The sequence below is a fragment of the Megalops cyprinoides genome, chromosome 25 (assembly GCF_013368585.1).
Source record: "Megalops cyprinoides isolate fMegCyp1 chromosome 25, fMegCyp1.pri, whole genome shotgun sequence".
Taxonomy (NCBI): Eukaryota; Metazoa; Chordata; class Actinopteri; order Elopiformes; family Megalopidae; genus Megalops; species Megalops cyprinoides.
In genome coordinates this window covers 9,249,429-9,274,829 of record NC_050607.1, presented here as the reverse complement: position 1 = coordinate 9,274,829, position 25,401 = coordinate 9,249,429, and the positions used below count along the sequence as shown (strand labels likewise).

Below are 25,401 nucleotides of genomic sequence, written 5' to 3'. Positions count from 1 at the left end.
TTGAGTAAAGTAGGATTGTTCTGATGCCCAACACACTAATGTGAAATCTCTTCACATGCTGAACATCTACGATGAAATTAGCATAGAGAGCTGCAGCATTATTTGTCCCAGTTAAAACCAGTTATGAGGTGTAATTAACTCTTTTGTTAAGTTTTTTTTGTCAAGTTTTTTTTAAAAAGGGGAAATTAACTGCACTGTAATTACACTTCTGAGATAAATCATTATGAGTTTACAAGAAAAAAGTATGGCAGTATTCCAACACTGCATTTTGAAAAGTGAGATATTTCACCACTAAATGTTCCCAACTGTATGCCTTTCAGAAGGCTTAGGCACATTCAGCTTATCAGTGCTTGTTGTCAGTGGTTTATATCAGTCTGCAAGATGTACTTTGGCAAAAGACAATGTAACAAAACCCACTGGAAAGTAAATATAAGATCATTTACAAAACAGATTGTTATTACTGTGATTTGAGTAACACTGAATAGCCCTTACATCTAAATACAGCTGGTTGGTCCAGTGGCCGATGACCTTGTACTCCGCTGTCGACCGGTTGTTGATCTGGTACTGGAAGATGTCATACCGTCCTGGAGCATCACCGTTCTCATTGAACACAACAGGTGTCCCAGCGCTTCCTGTAAAACAGGAAACAGCATGCCACGTGAAGCATTACATCACCTTGGTTTCACGGGGGTCACCTGGGGTCGTAGTAACCCGAAATACAAATCTTTGACCACAATCCCCGTTAGCTCATTGAGTTTCTTTAAGCAGTGTGTTTTTGGGTCTGTGAAATTTACTGCTTGAGTAATCCCTTCTAATTGCATCTTTTACGGTCTCATTTTGCTTCCCTGGTCCACAGAACTCTATTTTAACCTCAAAAGAGCAAAACATTAGGAACCAGTAAAAATGGTAAATAATGCATAAAGTAGCATAAAGCAGGCTTTTGGCCTCAGACTCCTGTTGACCTGTTTTGATCCTCTTCCGCTCTAACTCCTTTCTCCCCTTCTCTTTCTCCTTCTCCCTCTCTTTTTGTGCTCACTCCCTTTTCTCTCAATCCCTCCTTTTCTCTCTCATTCTCTGGTAAATATATGCCCAGGTGCCAGTGACATACTGTCCTCATGCAGCTCTTTAACCTCACACACCACCTAAACTCACACACAACCTGCCCTCTCACACACCACCTAAACTCACACACATCCTGCCCTCACACACCACTTAAATTCACATATAGTCTGTTGTCACACATAACCTGCCCTCACACACTGCTTAAACTCACTCACAGTCTGCTCTCACACACAGCATGTCTCCGGCACCGATTAAGCTAGACCGTACCTAACTTTCACTTCTCTCACCACATTCAATTACATGAATAAAATATTTCTGGGAGGTGCAGGGGGGAAATCCACCGCATCAAAATGAGGAATATGAAAACAAGATAAACATCACAGGAGAGCTTCACATTATTAAAATTCTAGAGGAAACACATTAGTCACCGGAACGGTAGGACCGGAGTGTGTGACAGGGAAATGTGGCGTTTCTCAGTGCAGCTCTGATTTTGAGACAGTGAAACTGAGAGCCGTTTCTCTCCGTCTCTGCCACTGTCAGGAATAATGCATCATGGGAACCACTTGGGACCCTGTGCAAAGCTGTACCCCCCCCCTTTCAATCCACTGTGTAGCTGCAATAAAACAGAGGGCTACGAATTAAAAGGATTCCCAGACTGTTTGGCTATGCACATGCCTCCACATCTGCAGCACACTCCAGCGCTAATTAGAAACAAAAGAAAAAAATCCTGCAGCCAAAGCTTTTGGGCTTCACACAGGGAAAAAAATACAATTCTATTCAATATAAAAAAGAACAGTAACATTTTTTCTATTATGTCAAACCAAGCTGGCTGCAGGCAAAACATTGACATTATCTAAATAGTGCAAACATATTACCCTCTGCTACGTTACGGTTCCTGTATTTCTTAAGGGCAATTTTAAATGCAGTCCTGTAGAAAATATGCAGCATGTAGATTCTGCTTAAATCTGTAAATAGTATTTTCTCTCTCTCTTTCTCTCTCACCAGGAATGAATTACTTTCATTCTCTGGAGTGCACTGCAGAAATGTGTGAGCTGTTAAACCTTTAGAGTGTAGCTGGCTTTTTAACCAGGTGGTGAAGTACCACAAGTATCCCGCAGAGGAGGTGTTGCACCCTATTACCCCAAACATCTCAGATTGACCTGCTCCTTGACAGCATCTCACAAACTCATAAAAATGTAACCCAACTTTTTTTGAAAGAAGTGGCAACACTTTACTGACTAGGGATCGAGTGACACCTGCAGAGAGATTGCCTCTGGCCCAACTGGAAGTTTGAGTCATCCTTGAGTTCTCGGGCACTCTAACGGAGTCAATCGCAAACTGCCTCAGAGGGAAACCAAGTAGAGGAGTCTTCTGACAAGTTTAATACATGGCCAGGTAAGTGGGCGTGCATGTGCTTCACTGAGTTCTTCTTCCCACTGCACAACAGCACAGGTCCCAAGTGAAGTCCCTCATTCCCATATCCATGGACGTGAGCCACAGTGGACCCCTAATGACTAGCTTCCTGGCAATTCAGTAAAGTCCACTTACAGACCACATCTTTTGGTTTTCTGTATTATATCTTAGACAAAGAACCGAACCGTGTGAACCACAGAACCATACAGAGTGAAAAAGTATGCCAACTCTCAGCCTCAAATGTAAATCTAGAATACCTGAAACATGTGAGTGACACATGGACAGGAGCACAGACACCTCCGGAAGTATGAAGGCAATAACACGCAAGTCTTTTGCAGTGTTGCATCTTCTAGCAGTGACGTGAGACGTACAGTCATCTCCCAGGAGATAGTGAGTGAGGCCTCTGATTGGTTGGTCACATAACATCACAGAAAGTACCACACAAGTCACTTTCTGGTCTAGCGCTTTGAATTATGTGACAAGATAAAGCACTATATTTCCGATAAAACTCATTGTCTGTGACATCCCCCAAATACAAGTTTACAGCTTACAAGTGGTGCTTTCCCCCTGGTTGGACAGTCATGTTAGCTGGTAGTGAAGAAACTGAGAGAGTTCAAGTTTGGAGGGTTTCCACCTGTGTGTCTGCCAACCATCCCAGCCTCTGATTCGCTCATAATCCTTGCTCCTCAAAACATAGAGTTCCTTAATTAGATTGCAAAGATCTGATAATGAACCATGTCTTTATATCCATAGGGGGATCCACAAATGCTTCGTCTCTATCCTCAAACGGATATGCAGTGTAAACATCAAACTGCGCTTTCATTCGATTTCTCCTTTTTTGTCTGTGCAGAAGTAATTAAATAATCTCTCCCTGTCCTATTACCTTGGCCTGGATTCAATCTTTTGTCCTTAAATTCGACACACAATTAAATGCAAATGCTTCTTTTATTCTCTGAAGGCATAGATCAGGGATCACCAAAATTAATTAAAGGAATTGTGTTTGTATTGAAAAAGCGTAACACTTGTAACTAATGCTGATTGAACACAGGTCTAAATCCTCTGAGCGAGGAAATCTCACCTGACTTACTTCGTCTGGCTGGCAATTTAAAAGTAAGGCATGGTGCAAAAATATCAGTGACAATCAAGACAGCTTGCATCCTGCTGCCATCCAGAAGATAAGGTCCCTTGCTTAGATGAATAAATACAGATAATAATTTTGCTTAACAGACACTGTACATGTGTGCTAGAGAAAAAGGCCCAGCAAACAGTTAAGCCTCTTACAAGCCTCTTGCATCAGAGTATACCAGACAGTATGCCAACACTACTTAAGGATGTCTTTTCTGGAATTAAATGTATTATTTTCTTTCTGCAATGCTACTGTATCCATTGTTTTTTGTTTTTGTATGGGCAAAATAATCCAATACATACTTTTTCTGTCATGTCATGTTTTTTTGTTCCTGTGTAATCAGGGATATGAATAAATTATATGTTCACATTATAATATTCTAATTCTGTAAAGCTGGATTTCTACAACAACAGCAGAATCTTGGTACTGAAACACTGATTAGGAGTACAACTGCACGAACCATGACTTCACATGTTGCAAAGCTCTCAGCTCCAACCATGGTATTTTCTACAGACAACAGTATTATACAGTTTCACGACGAGCTACAAAATTCAGATCATCTACAGCCTGTCCAAATGAACCTGCAACCAACAGCAGCTCTTGACCTCCACTGCAACTATAAATTTCCTCTGCAACCTCAAGAATGTGGAGGCATTAATGTTAATAAATGTATATAATTAAACTAAAGTAGAAAAGTAAAAAAAAAATATTCATTCATTTCTGAGCAATGGGGGGGGGGGGGGGGGGGTTGGGGGCTGAAGCATTGCGATTACATCAGATCTGTCATTTAGCTGTGCTGCCACCTCTCCCTCCAACCCTCCACCTTTCACACTATGCTGTGTCAGAGGCGTGTGGGCATGAATGGCGTGTGGTAGAGAAGGTGAAGCTGGAGGCTCTTCCTGCTGGGGGTTTCCATCAGCTCGCAGGGGTACGCTTCTGATTACATGGGAACCTGCATACCGGAGCTGCCTAGGAGGCGCCCGGCACAGAGCTGTCAGTGCGCATAACGAGCCGCACAAACTCCGCCAGCTAACCCGCAGGGCACAGCCTCACCACCCGCACACCTCTGAAAACTCCCCTCTCTCCCCTTATAATTGGGGAGAAAACTCATGCCAAGCAAAACAGAGAAATTCCTTACCTCTCACTCTGTGGGAAATGGAATACAACAGAAACTCTGCACTGGGTTTCATTTCTTTCTCTCTAGCAGAACAAACTGGCTATTCTCAGGTGTGACCTTCCACGATGGCACTAATCACAGGGTCGTCAGGCCCGTTAAGCAACCCGGTTAATATCAGTGGTATTTCCCCTGCAACTAATGAGCTATGCACAATCGCTGCGCAAGAGCTTAACGTTCTATTAATTCCCCAATGGCAATCTGATAGCTCCCGTGGTCGGGGTAGCGCTCGGCTAGGACACAGACAGACGATGTGTGTCGAGTCAGGTGAAATCGCAGTTTGAGATTTCCAGCTTATTGAATTTTATATTGATTGCTCTTTTATTTCTCTGTGGGTCGCAGAGGTGGGAGATTAGAAGTGCGCACAAAGGAACCGTGCATGTCCTTCCACTGTTCATGCATGCATGCAAAGTTCAGCCTGGGTTTGCTTGTCTGAGTGGGATGCACCCATTTGTCAGATGCTCACACTTGCAAGCATACAAACACACCGGATGTGTGTTCACTCCCAGGGCTCAACCTCCACGTTCGAGCCACGCCCTGACTCTCTGCGCTCTCAAACAGCGGGAGCATTCAGAGCCTGAAGTTCCCTGTCAGGCACAGCAGTCTGGAACAGGGAGAAGCGAGTGAATGGAGAGAGTGACTAAATCTCACCGCAGCTTGAGATAACTGTAAAAGCCGCATCATGAAGACGTCAGCACCTGCTGGTTTACTGACATTAAGCTCAGCTGCGCTCTGCTACTTGTTTTTGTAAAATGAAACAGTCGACGTGGGACACGGCAGAAAAGTGAGGACAATACAGTAAGCGTGTTGTCGTCACCGCCATCTATTTCACAGAGAGGATCGCAGACTCTCACTAGCGGCGATAAATACGTTGATAGGACATCAACTCCGTCATTTTTTTCTGACACATTAGGCAATCGTAATCCTCCAGGCACTGCTCACGACACTTTGCGAAGTGTCCTGCTGCCTGTGACATAACCCTGGCTCACCGTCTCATCTCATTATGATCATTCCCTGTCTGCGTGCTTTGTAAGGGAACTCTACACAAACACACACAAACGTGTGGTTCATTTCGTGGTTACAAAAGAACCAACAGCAGACTGTGTCAAAAGAGCCTGAGATGGCATCATTAGTGGCTCAGTCAGCAAGGCGTTCACTCTGACAGCAGGCGGACTCTTACAGCCTCGGTATGAACCCGGCCACGTCAATTCACTGAAAATGACTGGGACCCCAAAGCAGTGGAATAAAGTGGCTTCATTCTGCCAGGGACAGCGGAGGGTAGGCTGGTGAGGGCTTCCTCATCTCACCACTCTCAAGCGCCCTCCGATTCGTCAGGTGCCTGCAATGCTCGGGTGACATCGTTGGAGTCGCTCCTATCCCTCAAGGAACATCCAGTTCATTGCAGTGCACTGTGCGGCTTGCGGGTGACAATTGCTTCTCTAAGTGCTACTCTGCAAGTGCAGAGGTTGTCATGGTGAGACAAGCCTAACACACAATTCCTGATTCCAAACAGGGTGACATAAAGGGGGGGAAAAAAGAGCCAAGACCACTCCTTCGAGAGGTCTTTCTTCATTTAGTCTGTTTCCATTCGTTTGTATCTACATCAAAAATTTACACATCTGTCTGAATGAGCCCTCCTGTGCACATTCTGAAACGAAGCTATTGAGTGAATTAGCTTTTAGAGACATTCAGTGAGCACCCAGCTAACACATAACATTCCGCACTGCAGTGTTGCTGTGATACCATAACAACTTAATGCTGTTGCTCTAACACTACAGGAAACATTGCGAAACACTGGTGCTGAATGGGGATTAGCTTTGGGAGCCAGGACAGCTTCATCTATTATAACGATGTTTAAGGTTCAGTACACCCATATGCATGACACAAGGTCCCAGCAAAGAGCTTTAATGTTGTCGTGTTTTAAAAGAAAAAAATCAGTTAATTTTGTTGCATTGCATTCTAATAAGTATCTGGTGCAGAGCGGAAAGTGAGCGCTGGAGATAATCGCATATTTGGAAAGACGGGAGGAGAACACTGCTTCAGGGGTTTTAAGCAGAACGCCAAAGTGGCTCAAGTCAAATCAAATCAAACGCATTATTTTTTTATTATTTTTTTTTTTACACAGCATCCTTCTCAGTGTGCAGGGGGCCCAGAAAGCACAGCGCAGAGACAGGATTAGGAGAGGAACCTAGAGCCTTCAGTCTGCGTCGGCTGTCTTTGACAACTCTGGGTACACTCAGCAGCCGCAGTAATAAGAAAATCCAACAGATTTTGAGAAAAAAAAAAAACATGTTTTTGTCACTTTGATAACATTTTGTTCTGATAAGACTCTCAACGTGATGATATCTCAGTCTGTTTTCCAGAACAGAAAGGGAAAAGCAGAGCAGAAGTGATACAAAATATGATTAAATGATACTTACGGTGACTGTATGGGAATGTGGCTCAGAAGTGACAAGACACACCTCCCAAGCATCTCTACATTTCTCTGGTGAGGGTTACTGACTTGGTGAATGCCTGTATTGCATGTCCAGCTTATGCTTTCTGTGTCCTGTTTCTCTCTTTCTCTTGAGTTCAATTTTCAGTAGCCCTGAGGGGAATGAAGTCCATGACGTGGCATTTCTTCATATAAAAGTCTTGTGAATAGAGAAGGAGGTGTTTCGTCATCACATACATTCTCAAGGAAAGAGCTGTGACTCAGCACTTGACCTCTGAGGTCACAGCCGTACCATCCACAGCACTGAACAACACATCACTCCCAGCTCAACGCTGCCATTCAGCAGAGGCAGCCAGTCGGACAGAACTGTCTGCTTCACGCAAGTCAGGAGGTCAGCAAAAAAAAGCTGCGCATTAAACAATGTTTATAACGGTTTATAAAAAGATGCGAGTCCCCGTGAAAATGTGGCTTACGACCCCTGTAGCAAACTGCAGATTCTCTCTCTGGGTGAAGTGCTAAATCTCATAATGGAGAAAGCAAATTGAAAGTGGCAGAAACAGATGGCATGTTAAAATTAAAATATAAAAAAGCACGCTGACGCTTGTTTTCAGATAAGTTTCACAACTAAGCAAATCCGCAATAGCAGACTAATCTAACGATCCGTGCCATTGCCTCGTGAATTACACTTGGCAGTGCACAACGCCTGCTTTACTACAGATAAAGAAGGGTCCTGTTAAGTTCTTCTTCTACTGTAAATAGCAGCAATATGAGTTGATCTTAAACACTTTGAAATATTACATTACTGGCACACTATTAACATGGCATTACTGTATATTTGAGGAATGCATTCAGAGAGAACCAGGTGACCAAAGATCCTCTATTATTTAGGACAAAATGCAACCAAACTCTGGTGCCTTATCTGTAGGTTTGAACAAAGAGTTTAGGCAAGTGCTACATTGTTTTAGCCGTCACTGAAATAAAATATTGCACAAACACTGAAAAAAATACACTACTGTACATGCTTAACCCTGCCACACAGAGTTAAGGATGACATGCCACAGAAGTTACAGATCAAGAATCACGTTCCATCACAGAGCGAGTCCCAGTGTCAGAGCATTCATTCATCATCAGTCACAACTGCATGGAGGGGTCTGAAATGGCAGCATGGGGGCCAGATAGGGTTTATTCATGGTCAGATTGGGGTCAGGCAGGGTCATGCATGGGTCAGCATGTGGCTGGACCACCACTGTTAATGCCCTCAGTGGGGGTTCCTGGGTTAGGTGGAGGAATCAAGGCTCAAGGCACCGACTGCAGCAAGATCTTTCCACATCTTTCCTGAGGCCTGGGGCAATTTAGAGAAACTTTTCTCTACCTCAAGACAAAAGCCTCCATATTGATTTCTGTAATGGTGTCAGTAAGCAGGGGGATACTGGTGATTGGCTTTCAGGGTCTTTTTAAGTTCTGTTTGATTGGTATGGATTTGCGGTCCCCCATTTCGCTGCAGTAGAGGGTACTGAGAAGCTCTCGCCTAATACTCCTCTCCCCACTGCAGACAAGCAGAGTGTTGAACCATAATGAAGCACAGAGCTACCCACTGTTTACCCACAAGAGCCTGGGAAAGAGGAGCTTTATACAGGAGCAGGGCCCTCCTCATCACAGCACAAGTCAATGAAGGAATATATACACATATACACGCACTCCCACACACACACACACTCACGCATACACTCACACACATACATATACACACACACACACACACACACACACACACTCACTCACACACGTACACACACACACACACACAAATCTAAAACAGTTTCAGTAGTGCTGGCACTTTGTAAATATTAACACAGTTATTGTGGGACTGGTGCTTTGCAAATATTAACACAGATATTGAAGGAATGGTGCTTTGTGAATATTAACACAGTTATTGTGGGACTGGTGCTTTGTGAATATTATTGTAGGACTGGTGCTTTGTAAATATTAATAATTTATTTTTCAGAATAACCTGGGGGGGGACAAAACAATCTGTACGCATCAGTGACAAATATTTTTACAAAAGAATGAGACTAAATCTGCATACACTGGCTCATAGATACAAACATTACATTCTTAAGTGAAGAAAAAACTATGCCTAAAATGTTACATTTGAATGGAACTGTGAGATACCACAGGGAAAACTTGTGTATTCAAAAGCCACATAGAGCCAGGTAAAACTGAATGCCAGAGGTGTGTCTTCCCAGAAAAGTCACTATTTGAAAGCGAGCCTTTAGCTGGACCCATACAAAATAAACAGTCCTCACACGGCCGATTTGTGAATTCTCAGCACATCCAAAGCAGACGCTTTCCCCAGGTCTTACTGTGTCATGGAGCCACTCTGCGTGGCTTTTAACTGACACTGAGACACCTTAAGCATTCACGGGGAGACAGACAATCCTGCAAACCGCCGAGCCGCTGTATTAGAGATAAAAGGCCTGAATGACAGCGTATTCCCTGATTACACGGCTGAATCCGCTACCAGAGCTGCGAGTCCTGTGTCTTTTTTTTTGTGTCTTACAGATCTCAGACCCCGAAGACTGAAGCTCTTTCAGGTTTCAAGGAGCACTCCGATAGCACAGTTAACAGAAACAACGCATGCAGAACGCGGAGAGGCTGGGATTACGAGCATTAGAACCGGAGGGCTGGGAGAGCGTAAAGGGCGGACCATCTGGTCAATTACTCTGCTGCACTTGGCTTAATACTCAACAACTCCGCTCCAAGGTTCCTAGCAAACACGGTGTGCAATAAGGATGAGTGGCTTGATTGTTCCGCCGCAAATATGGAAATTGAGTACGGCATGAGGTAAATGCAATCTGTGCATAACTCATCAACGGAAAAAGAGCAAAGTAAAAAATAGGAATAAAAAAAGAAGTTGCCCAATAATCATTTTGTGGAAAATTACACAGCTGTTTTGCTTACTTAAGATCTTTGGAGGTTTGAAAACAAACTGCAGATTAAGCAGAAAAGTCAAATTGGAAACATTACTTGTGTCACCAGTTGCTTTAAGTTTCCAAGCCATGTAAAGCTGAGCGCACAACTTGTCACAATAGAGACTTCTGTGGTGCGCCATGACAACGGGGAAATACTGTAAACTCAGAGGAGCTGAAGAAAGGATGCACTAAGGATAGAGGAAGAGGAGTGAAGGAGTGTGGAGGTTATGAAGAGGAAGTGAAGGGGGGTAAGAAGGAAGAGTAGGGGTTATGAAGAGGAAGTGAAGGGGGGTAAGAAGGAAGAGTAAGGGTTATGAAGAGGAAGTGAAGGGGGGTAAGAAGGAAGAGTAGGGGTTATGAAGAGGAAGTAAAGAGGGGGAAAAAATGAATAATTATAAGCTTTATGAAGAGGAATTAGAGGGGTTGCATAAGGGATGTGTATGGGTTATAAAGAGGAAGTAGAGGAGTGGTGAAAAGAAAGCGTAGGCGTTATGACACAGAAGCAGAGGAGTGGTGAGGACAAAGTGTACGTGTGAGAAAACCTTGAGGAAACAGAGGTGGAGGATGAAAAGAAGTGGAGAAAAAGATGATGACAGGATGCTTTAGCAGCAGTGATGGCGGCGGATGAGAAGCTGGATGACAGAGAGGGTGAGGGGGGTGTGGGGACTGAAACGAGATACAGAGCAACGCAGAGTCATGAGGAGGAAGAGGAGGGACTGTGCTGACAAAGAGGAGGAGGATGGTGAGAGTGAGGAGGCACAGAATAAAGAAATGTCAGCCCAGGAGGGGCAGAGGACAGAGGAGAGGGGGACAGGAGGAGGAAGCCGTGCGCCGCGCTGTGAGAAACGGGCGCGGTGTTGGCGTGTCGGCGCTGAGGGCGAGCTCACCGTTGAAGTTGACGGCGCGGATGTAGCCGAGCAGCTCCTTGCCGTCGATATTGCTCATGCGGGGGCAGAGGCCCGGGATGCCGGAGCACAGGTCCCGGTGCATTCGGTGCAAGGCGTGCGCCATGGCGTAAACCGCGTCCATTACGAACTGCACCTTCCCCTCCTGCTCGTAGATGGAGTCCCGGCCCACCTTCTCCAGCCCTGAGGGACATAGCAGACACCACACAGCTTACAGAGGAGAACGCCAGCCTTACACAGGAGAACACCACCCACCTGTTAGAGAACACCAACCATCTCATGTTACATTACATTACGTTACACTACAATACATTACGTTCACTTAGCAGACGCTGTTATCCAGAGTGACTTCCAGCACAAAAGAATGGAAGTGTATCCATTCCAGTTGAATGAGCATCAGCGTCAGACCTAACAACACTCACAGCTAACAACACTCCCAGACCAGTGAGCGTGAGGATAACACTATTCAAGCCCTAGAGAAAGTGCTACTCACTGTTTAGAGCAGAATAGCAACCATCTATAGAAAACACCGTCCCATCCTATAGAGGAGAACATAGCCCATCTATAGAGAACCCCCTACCTTAGAGAGCAAAACACCACCCATCTTATAGAGGAGAACATAGCCCATCTATAGAGAACCCCCTACCTTAGAGAGCAAAACACCACCCATCTTGCAACTGTTTGGCTCCATTCACAATTCCTAATAATTAATTATTGTTGTTATTGTTATTGATCATGTGTTTAGTAGACTTCCTCAAACTAGGTACACGTAGCTCACACCTCATGATATTATATATTATCCATTTATGAAGTTCCAAAAATATGGCTCCAAAAGTAATTCAGTTCAAGTACTATGCTGTGGTGTGGTGCAACTTCCATTCAAACCACCACACGACAAGCTACAAATTCAGTGTGTGTGTGTGCGCACGTGTGTGTGTGTGTGAGAGAGAGAGAGACAGAGTGAGAGAGAGAGAGAGAGAGAGAGAGAGAGAGAGAGAGAGAGAGAGAGAGAGAGAGAGAGAAAGAGAGAGAGAGAGCTCAAACACATATAAATACACATAGGTATACAATTGTGCACATACATTCCCCTAAAAAGGGGTCACTTGATTACAACCCATTACACTGCACCTTTCAGCCAAACGCCTGGATGAGAGTGCAGTTATGTCCACTGCATTATGTCTGTGAAAACAGCGGCTCGCTTATCACCAGAGATTTATGACGGGAGAAAGATATTTTATTTGATTTTCTCAGCCGTTCTGCTTTACTGCGTTTGCTCCAGGCAACAACAAGAAAATAAAAACAAGGTGTAGCCGGGTGAATTAACAAGTCCTGCAGGCCTTCTATCAATGAGCATGTCAGTGTGGAATTAATAGGCACTTACAAATGAAATTCAATTCAATTTTATAGCATCTCCGGCTCTGAAAAGACCTGTCTGAGAGCCCGGGCATGTGCCTCTCAGGAGAAAGACAAGACTGATTACTGCAGCTCTGCAGGTGATAAAGCTTGCATAGCCACGGGGGGAGAGACCAGAGCACAAAACGGCCAAACCAGAGGTGCCCGCGACAGCGTGATTTGTGTGTTATTTCTGTGCCATCAGACCCGACTCTGACACCCAGCACTGGCAGTTTGTCTTAGGAAATAGTTATATTTCATTTCGGTGACTGCCAAACTCATGATGATGTACGGGAATTGAAAAATAAAAATGTAACGCTCGCTTCAAGATCGTAACTCAGTCATGAGGACAAAGTGTCATAATGGATAAATTTAATGTCACCCCAGTCAAATCATTATCAATACGTCTCACATAACAATGTGGTATGGGCACACTTTGTACAGAATTGAAAGTAGGCGGGAAAAAAAAATTCAGCATAAAAGTATTTTAAATCAAATTTCTTGCCGGGGTTTTGGGGATTGATTCTACCTGTTGACAATAAACCTCTACAGTGATCAAATTCCCACCAGCACACTTCTGGCTGGTTGTAATAAACACTCATGAATGCACATGGCTCAGATCATATTTGCATTGTTCAGCGATCACTCAAAGTATTCTCAACTTGCACTGCAGACATTGTTTCGACAAACCCGATGCAATCACACATAAACATAAATAATGAAAATTCCAATGGAAATTAGTTCATTATCTGAGTCCAATCAGAGATTAATTAGCCGGTGTACACAGAGAGGTTAATGCCACCAAATCCCTGTGCGTCCTGCAGATAAAATGAGAATGCTGTCCAAACGCAAGTGTTGCCAAACTAAAGACCTGTGAAGAAAATATTTGTCCACTCTAGTGCTAACAGCGCTGACTGCTGGAGCGAATATATTGGAAAAAAGGAACCAGAACTTCAGCCCAAGTGATGGAAGGTAATACAGTCGCCAGGTAACTTAATCGTTCGAACAAGCATCTCAATTAAACATCACTTAGGGGTACAAATTTAATTTTGCTTCAAAAAAAAACAACCTTGTATTTTCGTCTTTCTGCTGGGAAAAGGAACGACATTTCAATATGCAAATTGGATAAATTACGAAATAATTAAGGGAGGTTATAATGAAAATTAAAAAAGGAACATAGGAACACATTCATTATGGCGAGTCCTGAATACATTTACATTAATGACATCTTATTATCCTGATTGTTTATCCGTCCTCTTCCGACTCTTGCAACTATAACGCGTCAATGTCCCACTATAAAGTGCACAGCGGGGCACATGAGCTGGCAGTGTATATGGCTGCAAAAGCTTCCTCAACAACAGAACCTCAGCCAAAATCGAGTTCTATCACAGAATGTTGGATAACAATGCGAGCCATCAGGACAGTTACCCAGTCCTTACACAGTGACTGTATTTAGTACTTACTGAAAATTGTGATACTATTGTGATGGAAGTCGCTCTGGAGAAGATGCATGTAATGTAATGTAACGTAATGTAATGTAAAGTAATGATATTGTGTAACATATAGTGTGCTCCATACTTCATACCCTAGCTGTCGTGACTGGGATGGGGACACCTAGTGTTAACAGCGTCCCCTTCAGGGAGAAATGAGGATTGGAGGGACAGAGAGAGCTTGGATCTTTTCTGAATCTGACATGGAATGCCTGGGTCTTTAATGTAAACACAAAAGCATGCCGGCTCCAGTCTGACAGCCAGTGAACGAGGACTGTGAAGTGTTCTATCAAACGTCAGAAATGGCAAAATATATAAATAAATACTTAAATGCGCCTCGGTTCAGGAGTAATGAAGGGAAACGTAAACATGCTTCATCTTTAACCCTTTTCACTTTCACTCAAACGCACGGCATCAGCCAAGCTGATCGCTCCGAGCGTATGAATTACCAAAACTGCCATTCAAACGAGATCAGCGCAAAGTCAGCCAGCTGGAAGGATTCCACTATAAGAGGGCTCTTATCATCGGAAAAATGGAGTTCTCTAAGTGTAATATTGGATGGGCATACCTGTTCGCCTTTCTTTCTCCCCACATTCTGTTAGAGGGTCACATGATTGCAGCACACTCAGTCATATCACTGATGCATGCTAATGCTGCTCCTATGTGTACAATACGGCTTTTACCCCACCCTTAACACCTGCTAACTCTAGCATTGGATATTATTCAATGTGTGGGGTTGTGACGTATTTTTGATTCTGTGTTCTAGGGACTGTTGTATGGTAGTATACTTGGCTTCCATCATATTTCACAAGTTAACTTGTGGTAGGGCTCGAACAGTGTTACGTTCACACTCACTGTTGTGGGAGTGTCGTTAGCCTGCTCTGACACTGTTGCTTGTTTAAAATGTATGGATACACTTATGTTCTATTGCACTGGAATTCGCTCTAAATAAGAGCGTCTGCTAAATGCATGTAACGTAATGTACATGCACATGTTCTTCAACCAGCATTCAGTCCTGAGTGTCATTTAAGGTAGAGCAAAGCTGCTCTTCCCCATCATTACTGGCCACTGTGATTACTATGGTGCCCGGTAATGTTGTTTGGCACTATTCAAACACAGTAATTGAATACTGCTCTAACAGATTGTGATTAGGCTCTATGCGCACGTTATTAGCTTGTCGGCATGTTGCGCTGACAGACTGTGATTATGCTGTGTGTGCACAACACCATGTTATAGTTAGGCCCAGTGTGCATGCTAAAAGAATTACTCTGCTACGCCTGTATTTCAGCACTGCTCTCAGCTTGATGTCGGCTTCCTGTGTGTGACTGGCTGTCCTTGTTGTTCTTGCTGCCCCTGTGATATGTGTTTAATGAATGGCAGGCTTGTGAGTTGCTCTGAATAAGACTGCCAGCCGAATAAATAAGGACAGAAATAATGATAATGATAGAGGAGAGCAGGTTTCAGGGCCTGCCAGTGTTCAGTGTTCCCTCCTGATTGAAAAAGTGGTTCCATGACAAGCAAGACTGACTTTTGCCTCAGAGTCCCTGTCACAAACTCCCTGCACCTGTCACAAACTCACCCCCCCCCCCCCCCCCCCCCCCCAAATCCCAGCATTTCTAGAGAGAACAGGTGGGGGGGGGTGTTTGGCTTCATCACATAAGGGGATGGTGTACTTGCATCTTGCTTGAGTTAGCGTAACTGCGGACAGCCAAACGTGGCAATTACCGCGACACCCCTCCACACGCGTCGTCCGCGCTGCAAAGCTCAGAGACGCTGGCGCCCGCCACAGACGGCACTTTGTTTTCCGCACTCGCTGCACTTTCTCTATTTTGCTCTTTGAGCCTTTGTTCCTTCCACGGGTGGTCTGGCAATCTGCGCGGCCTATCACTAAAAAAAGAAGGAGGAGGGGAAAAAAAAAAAGGCCACCTGGGAGATTTTTCCCTTTCATTAAAAAGGAGACAGACCATGAAATCACATTAACAGTACAGCGGTCGCCCTCCCCGCCCGCGCCACCCTCCGCGCAGGGGGCTCCGGCGGGGCAGCGACTCTCCGCAGACAGCGCACCTGAGCCTCTGACACCTGTCCAGCCGAGGGAGGCAGCCAAGCGCAACCAGCGGCAGCCACGGAGGGAAGCGGGGCAGGGCAAATGCGCTCGGATTTCTGGGTAATTTACCACAGCGCGCGCCACCACTGTGAAACCTCTGCTGCTCACTGCTGCAAAAGCAATATGGTTATTAACTAAAGTAAATAAGGAAAAATAGGCAGCACACTCTAGAATGCTGTTCCATTGTACAGCGCTGTTGTTCTCCGTTCATTTACAACTATAGAGACATAAGCACTAACAATGTATAATAACCTACAGTAGTCAATGAGAGTGACCACCAAGTCAATAAATACTGTATGCTACAACTACTAAAAATAATAGTAATGAAAAACAGTGGGCCGGAGCTGGGCTTAGGATTCAACAGGAGTGCCTCCTATTGGCACAGTTCCTTGACAGGGACAGATTTAATTTTCTCATGATGGAGTATCACGTATATGCAGTGCTCTGCTAATAAAGTTTAGTTTTTAAAATCTCTACCAAATGAAACACTCCAGCTGCCTCTGAACAAACACACGCATCTAGCACACCTCTGAGTGCATAAATACGTCCTCTCAGATGCACAAGAGAGTGGAGGCAGATTTGTGAGATTTTTTTTGGTGTGTTCGTGTATAATTCTTCTAGATTTTTTTTTTTACAATTAGAATTATAAAACAGGCAACGCATTTGCATACAATGAGAACATAACCTGTTTGGCTGGAACTGAGCGGAGTACATTAATATCCTTCAACCCACCAATTCATCTCACAACGACCTCACAACACCATGTAAGTGCTTACTCAGAATGCGGTCGTAAATTGTGAGATATTTTTCATGTAACTGTAATTACAGCAGCCATGCGGCTATACGGTATCCATATGTTTAATCTGGGTGTATAGATAGCATTGACAAATCAATCAAGCGCCACCCCCTGGTTTGGTGCGTCTGGTGGAAGCTATCCTGTTTACCTGAAAAGCAACATTAGGAAATGATCCATGGTCAGAACAAGGCCGTGGCAAATCGATGCATCACGCTGTTCCATGTGACATCTCCATCTTTTACACCCCCAGAATTCTGGGGGTGGCAAGGAGTTAAGCCATGGGACTCCAGTGATGGGTGGTGGGGGGTGGTTGGGGGGGGGGGGGGGGGGGTGCAGAGGGGTGCGTTATAAGAAGCTCCACTCTCATGCAAGTGCATATTTTATATATCAGTGGAGCTTTTACATCAGGGCCATCTCTCTGTTTACAGACGGGCTCAGCGCAAACATAATTCATACCTCACTGTTTTTCTAACGCCATCATCTCACTGTTTTTTTAATGCCATCGTCTCACTGTTTTTTTAATGCCATCATCTCACTGTTTTTTTAATGCCATCATCTCACTGTTTTTATAATGCTGTCATATCTCATTGTTTGTCTAATGCCATCATATCTCGTTTTCCTAACACCATCACTCACCCAGGGTGATGTGTTTGTGCTCTAACTCTGAGTCATAGACCGTCCCCCCCTCCCCACCACCATCCACGCTGTATCTCACATAATGCTGCAGCTCTCCTCTCTGACGCGGCCTTGTTAGGAGTTTTCCGCCAACTAAAGTCTGACTGGTTGACTGATTGATCAGCAGCTGTCGCATAAATACAGTATAAATACCAACATGCCCTCCAATGTCAAGCCCAGCACAATGCTTAACGTCTTCATCACGGCGACAGGAGGTAATATGCAAAGTGAAGTATATCCGCCAGAGCAGCCTTTAGTGCCAGAATGACCTGGATTTGCGAGCTCGTCTCTCTGTGAAGTCCTGAAGAGGGTGGGGGTGGTGCGGTTTTTGTGTTTGCTGGGGGCGGGGTGGGGAGGATTTTTGGGCATCTTATTTTTACAAAGGCAAGAGCCTGGTGTAAAAAAAAAAAAGACCCAGAAGTGATCCCTGTCTGACACAGTGAAAGAGCACCCAGCACTTTAAAGTCTGAAGAGCTCTGGCAGCTGAGTGCACTCTGCCTAATTCATGCTCTCAGATATGAGGGACAGTACGATAACACAGACACAGCGCAACTTCAGTACACACACTGCTATTAGAGTGTTCTGATATAAATATGTTTCTCAATGAAAAACCTTGAACAGCAAAGACACCCTCTGCATGAGTCCAAACAGCCCATTGGGCTTCTATTTTGTGTGTGTGTCTAACTCGTTTGGGGAAAATTTGCAGATAGTCTGGAGCAAAACAAGAGCCACACCTTTAGGCAAAGGAAATTGCACAAGGTATGTAAATGTGAATGATGCAGAATTTTCACATATAAATTCTTCGGCCATCAGTCACAGGCCTTCCAGAAGTGCACTGAAAGCAGTGCGGGGTACAGGTTACATTCGGATTTGATTTGTAATCCAATGGTTGCAGGTTTAAATCCAAGGGGGAGGCACTGCTATTGTACCCTTGCGCAAGGTGCTGTTTCTAAATTATTTAATTAATTAATTATTTCATCTTTATCAGTGTATGACTGGCAAATGTAAGTGATGTAAGTGGATAAGAAACTGAATCAGGTAATAATATGAATAATGTATTAAGAACACCCCAGTATCCCCCCCCCCCCCCCCCCCAAACAGCATTGACACCTGTTTCGTTTCCTCGTTCATCACTGCTTTGCCCCTGTTGAATGATCATGAGACTATCAATACGGAAAACCAATCTGCTGGCCTTGCACGGATCTCCTGATTGGGCCTCATTGCTGAAGCAGGAGGATATAATTAAAGCAGCTGATTGCTCTTAAATGGGCTACACTTATCTACCCCTGTGCTGGATATTGAGACAGGGAGAGAGCGTAAACACATTCATATTTCAACAGAGACCTGTCTTCCTCTTCACCCCTTTAAATCCCCATTAGTTTCTTTCAGTGGCTCCGTGAGCAAGTCAGCTCAAAATGACTGTCAACATTTTAGAATATGGAAATATGTATCTAATGGTTGTGGTTAGTGGTTAGTGGTTTTCTGTGTCAACACACAAAAACACACACACACACTCATGCACACTTACAGACACACACATGCACACATAGAGACACATGAATGCATGCATGCATAGGCACGCTCATGCTCACCAACTTACACAGACACACACACACACACACACTAAGACCAGGGGGTGCCTGCTGATCTGGCAGTTTGTCTTGGTGAGTGGTAACTCGGCAGACGTTGACTGGGGCAGAAATACGCGCTCATCCATCTCCTCTCGTCGTGCCACTAAAACTCCGTCTGGAGTGGATAATAAAATCATTTCAGATCGCGCTCAGAGAGAGAGGGAACACTCTGTGCCAGAGCCCGAGCCGTTCTGACACCCGCCCTGTCAGTCTGCTTACCGCACACCACCACATCTCCATACAGTTCCACAACAGCCCTGCGCAGTACAGCCTATTAGTGGACAGCCGAGTCAGTTTACAGTACATTGCATTGCATTACATTACATTACATTACTGGCATTTAGCAGACACTCTTATCAAGAGCGACTTACACAGGTTACAATTTTTTACAATGTTATCCATTTATACAGCTGGATATGTACTGAGGCAATTGTGGGTTAAGTGCCTTGCCCAAGGAAACAACAGCAGTGCCCCAGCGGGGAATCGTGTCGAGTCCTGCTCCTTACCACTATGCTACACTGCCGTTTCCTCCCGTGACTCCTTCCCTTTCAGCACGAAAGTTTCAATCCCTCTTTCATCCGTCTCGTACGCCAAAACGTTCCCAGAAAGTTCCGGAAATCACTGTGCTGACATGCGCGCCCCCTGTTGTGGTCGACACCCTAAACTCCCATTTGACGATGTTTTGACAGCGTTAGGGGAAGTGATGCGTGTCTCGCTGGAATACCCCCGGGGTACTTTCTCGTTCCACTCCCGTAATTCCAAGCGGCCTGATTTTTCTAAATTTTTACTTTCTAGGCTAACGGAAGTCAGCACGGCCGCATCTCGCCGCGTGTTGATTTAACTCCTGAAAAAAGGCACAGCTTCTCACACTGTCACAATTTCATGCCTTCTTTTCCCCTCTCCCACCCTCCAAAAAAAAAGACACAATAATAATGGCTGTACCTGGCGGTGTGTCTCTGACAGAGGGATCTGTCAGCAGTGGAACGCTATGTGTCAGCGCGGCGCGGGTACGGCGTGGGGGTGGTGGAGAAGCGCTCCTGGCTGCGCGGCAGCCGCGGGTCTGTAATTATCCTCGGCATGTCAAATCACAGCGCCGAAACGGCAACCATCACTTTAGCTTAAAACCAGGGTCATCCCTGCCTCACCATCTACCCTCTGCGAAACACACGGATATCCGCTGTGTCCATAAGCACACTGAGACACACTGCCCCTAAACACAGTGAGACACAATCCTACACGCTGTTCCCATAAACACACTCCTACACACCGTCCCCATAAACTCACAGAGACACACTCCTACACACTGTGCCCCTAAACACACTGCGACACACTGTCCCCATGAACACTCTGAGACACACTTTCACTGACTGTCCCTATAAACACAGAGAGACACACTCTTACACACTGTACTGATAAACATTGATAATATGGTTTGTCTCTGTATCCTTCCTCACCATAAATACTCTGAGTTTATGAATGTAGACAGAATCTACCCCCAAGCAGTAACCCTAGATCTGTCTCAGTATTTCTTCCCATAATATTTGGGCGTAAGATAAGCCTGGGCTAAGTTAGCTCTGGATCACTTTTGGGGATAGAAAGGATCTGGAGCGAGAATATGGCTGTTTTTGCCTACAGCGCTTCCTTCTGAAGAGTCTCCTGCTAATGTTTCTTTCAGTATTTACAGTTTAAATCAGCATCATACCTACTTTCAAACAGCTATGCAAACCATCTCACACATTAAGGACCCTCATTCTGTACCCCATCATGTTACGAGATACAGTATACTAGATTCAAAGCTCCCACATCATCTCCAACATTTACTGTGCCAAAATCTATTATTTTTATAGGGAAATTTTCAGTGCTGTGGTTGAAAAGGCTGGTTTTAGATGCTCAGTTTACCAAGGTATTACAGTATAGTGAGTGAAGCTTCACCGGTTTCTGCCCCTTAACATTTTAAAAGAATTCTCTCTAGGCCTGTAGGTATAGAGCGTGTGATGACTTGGCCCTCCTCTGGGGGTACAGAAAGTGTACATACGAAGACATGGTCTTCCTGTCAGGGAAGCTGCAGAGTGATACATTAAGCATAAACATTCACAGTCCTGCTCTGGCAGTGCTATTCTTTCCTGACTCACAAACTCTTCTGCCTGGGTTTATTCTGGAACACTGAAACAGCTAGGTATAATCTAGAACACAGAAATGCAGGGTATTTATTGGAACACTAAAAACAATTGATTTGCTTTTACATTTTTGCCATTTAGCAGAATCTCTTTGTTGATTTTGTGTACACAGTCTTTATCGCTGTCTGAGATGTCCTGTGTCCCCAAAAACCACATTCATTTGACCATGTTAACTTCCCCCTGCACAAATGTCCCGTTTCACAATATAAGCCCTCATAAGACACTAAGAAATCAGGTCACGGTGTGTGTGTGTGCATCCAACAAAACATTTTCCCAGAGGTTCTTTTTCAAATATTTGTCTCTTTTTTCAGCAAACTTCAACTGAAGCTTTAATATCATGTGCCATTTAATTCATGTCTGCAAGATGAAACACAGGTAATCAGAGATCAGGCCTGAGTAACTATTAGGTATGTTAGGTTTATCAAACAGTAAAATGACCAAACAAGATGATAAATAGGAATTATCTATAACAATTCAGATCCTTCCTAATTATGGATCATGCCTTTCCACAGATATGGAACACTCCTCTTGGATTCATACAAGCCATGCAGCTTTCCGTTCAAACCAAACCATTCCCGGCTCATGGACGTGCACTATTCTACTGTCTGTCTCAGAGTTGGGTATCTGGATGCGTAGCCTGAATCTGCCCACTCAGCAGACTGTGAAAAGCTGACCAGTCTGCCTGGCCTCTCCTTGCCGCCCAGAGACAGCCGTCACTGCGTGTGAGTCAGGCTGAAGCATCATGGGTACCGACAGAAAGCCTCACGCCGCCGTGCTCATTTCACACACTCACTCAGCTCCCCCTCAGGCCACATCAGTCCCCTCTGCTCATTAAGCGGGACCTTTCCGCTGATGTAAGCAGGGAGCCCTGACGGATTCAGACACCAAACGCCGTCCAAATGTCACCCGGCCGTCTGCGATCAGCGCGAAACCAGGTGTGAGCGTGTCGAAACCCGGGCGCGTGCGGGGCAGAAACTGCTCGGGGGAGCTGGAACGGGATTTCAAACGTTGGGAGGTGCTGATGTGCAATCTGACAGCACATGTGGCGCTCGCTCGACGTCCCGTGTCAGCGGGAACGTTACCTGTGCACTTCTTGGGGCTGCCGGGGCGCTTGCCGTGAGATCCCAGCTTGCAGCCGAAGTTCTCCTCCCAGAACTCGGCGAACCACACGTTCCGCCTGTTGTTGGAGAGGGACCGGCTCCGGAAGTACCTGTCAAAGGCTGCGGGGAGAGAGGAGAGCGAAAACCTTTCACTTCTACATCTCCTACCCTTATCGCTTCCACTCACAGGGCCCTGGGGTGGATCTGCAGAGAGCGCAAACCTAGGGAAATTGTCTAGCTGGGCGACTTTGACATTTGACATCGGCTTTGTATGGGCCACTGACTCGTGCACACGAATACACACTTTTCCCTGGAGCGCATTTCCTTCAGAATTCTTGTAATTATGTTTTTGTCACTCACAGCTCAATTAGAGCACAGGGTGAAAAATATCGTGGCTACGTTTTTCAATTATTGCACTGACAAGTCGGAAGCAGTTTGAAAAATCAAGACACGGAAAAACAAATTTCAAATCTTACTGGATGAAGTGTGAACACAGACAACAGTAACAGAAAGGAAGCAATAAAAGGAAAGGAAAAAGCAAAGTAAGTATGTGCATATATTTACATATACAACACCTCAAAGGTTAGGGTGTTAAAAAGACAGACGGGGGGAGTCATATTCAAATGGCTCATCTTTTATACTTTATTCCTTTATTCCTTTATTACTTTTTAACTCTTAAAATGATCATCCTCCTCAAGGTAGCAATCCTTGGTAAACTACAACTGTAAGCCACTAATAATTTTTTTCAAAGAGCTGCCCTGGGTTTGTATAATTGAAGAAATATTCCTCGCCCCAACCTTGCAGGGTAGGGGTAATGGGGCGGGGGGAGGGGGGCTGTTCAAAGACGCGTCTCTGGTTTGCGGTCCGTGCTGCTCAGCTCTGATGTGTTAACCTGCTGGGTGGGGGAGGTTAAGAGCATCGCGGGCTGCTCCACTCTGCATCTGTGAATACCAATCAGGCCTGCAGCAGCACTCCTGCCCGTGCAGAGCGGCAACCTCACCTGCCGGCTTTTACCTGCACGGCACGCACCCCCCTCTGGCGTGACCCGAACTGGCCACGCCTCACGTTTCTGCTCGGGTTAAGCCGGGTTATTCAAATATGGATGAGGGGGGACTGTGAGGTTGCCGCCGGCTGGTGCCAAACGCTGCGGTCGCTCTTCATCGAATTTCGATAACCCTCGAGGCAGGAGCGGCACCCCACTTCAAACCTGGCGACCCCTTTTTCACAAACCAAGCCCCCTTACCTCCGTCTCAGAATTAAAATCAACACAGCAGTGTTTCTGAAAGGTAACCTCCACACCCATCTCCTCAGACACAGAGCACTGGGGCAGCGTGGTGCTAAGAGGGGTAAAGCGGGAGAATAGAGGGCTCCTTATGCTTTTCCTGGACTGCTGTCGGCCCTTTTAGCACTCTCCCACAGCCTAGAAGGCAACCTGGGACAGCACCGGCCTCAAAGACAGGCACCGGTGCACCTGAGGCTGACTACTGATCAGGTGTGGCTTGTTGCCTTCATTAGGCCTATCCCAAAGGGGCTGGGGCTTTTTGGAGGTGGTGTGTGAGAATGAAATGCCACTGAGCTGGATGTGGTTTTGAGAAGAACTTGTAAGATAAATTTCTTCTCTTGTTTTGGTTGTTTGGTTGTTGTATTTGGTCTTTTTCGTGCCCTCGAGCAGGGAAGATAAACGTCTACCAGCCAAAGCATCGCTCTGGGTTCTCATAGTCTCATCCAATCTCTGACTGGCACAGTGGACACCCCAGTACACTACTGGAGGCACATTGCAGACTCCTGCCCGCACCCCCCTCCCCTGCTCCCGCACCCCCCTCCCCCCCAGGGATCCTCCCTTACCGTCCACAGAGGCCCGTTTTGGAAGGATTGTCACAGCTCCCTCTGCCACCCTCTCCTGCTGGATCACAGGGGAGATCTTGGAGCCCCAGCTGTCTGACCCCACCCACAGGAAGTGACCCGTCTGATTGTTCCGCTTGGCAGCGCCCAGGATTCGCCTGCGGGACGGGAGATGCCACATCTCAGTGCAGGAGAGACACGCCCAGCACCCAGCCCACAGCAGGAGACACGCCCACCACCCCGTTCACAGTGAGAGATAGACATCAGACGTCACCCAGTCACACCCCAAACACACACACACAAATACACACACACACACACTCACACTCTGACAACTACTGTATAAGACAGAGAACCCCCCCCCCCCCCCCCCCCTTCGCTAAGACACTTCTCTCTTTCCTCTCTCCTCATTGCTGCATATCAAGCCCAGCCAGACCTCATCTCTTCCAACGCGCCCCCAGTCCCTGGTCCGAAACACGACCTCTCCCTCTGGAAGTGGCTTATGTAAGCGGCCGGGCAGAAGTGCATGAGAGCGTCAGAACCTCTCAATTCAGCCGAATAAAAGGAAAAATGAGGCCATTCCTTTCCCTTCAGAGTCAGGAAGCCTAAAGTTTGATGCTATTTTATCTGGCCTTCTTCCGGCTCTCATGTTTATAAAAAAGAAACCCTCATTCTGGATGCGGGCTCTGTTTGAACTTCTCCGGAATTGGCAATCCACCATTTAAAAGTGGAAATTGTAATTAAAGCAATAACAGATACATGAATAATACGCGTCGAGAGGAGCTGTGTGGAATAAGAGACTCTCACCAAATGTCCCAGGGCTAGTTGCTAAGCTCTTATCAGCAGCCGCACCAAGCAGCGCGTGTAGTTCGGCTGATAAGAGGGAATTAGGAGTCTGCCTCTTGACTTAATGCCATCTGGATGCAGCCGAGCGATTGGTCTGCTCGAGAGTCGCGCACCTGATGTCGTCTTCGTTTGCGAACATGATCACAGCGCGGGCGTTGGAGGTCTCCAGGAGCCGCAAGATTATCTTGTCAAACTCTCCCGGCTTGGGCTCCCGGGGGATCTTCAGTGACTGAGCTATGCACACCCCACCTGTGGAGCCACA

The 25,401-nt window shown here is 45.6% G+C and overlaps 1 protein-coding gene across 1 annotated transcript in view; it reads right to left on the bottom strand.

Annotated features, from left to right (window-relative positions):
- LOC118771945 (metabotropic glutamate receptor 8-like) overlaps positions 1-25,401 on the bottom strand; it is a 118,762-nt gene that overhangs the window by 13,719 nt on the left and 79,642 nt on the right. The window contains exons 4-8 of the mRNA XM_036520131.1: positions 25,253-25,388; positions 24,297-24,451; positions 22,434-22,571; positions 11,069-11,269; positions 493-632 (exon numbers count right to left, since the gene is read on the bottom strand). Coding sequence (XP_036376024.1) covers positions 493-632; positions 11,069-11,269; positions 22,434-22,571; positions 24,297-24,451; positions 25,253-25,388 — 770 coding nt within the window. The remainder of the gene's footprint in view (positions 1-492; positions 633-11,068; positions 11,270-22,433; positions 22,572-24,296; positions 24,452-25,252; positions 25,389-25,401) is intronic.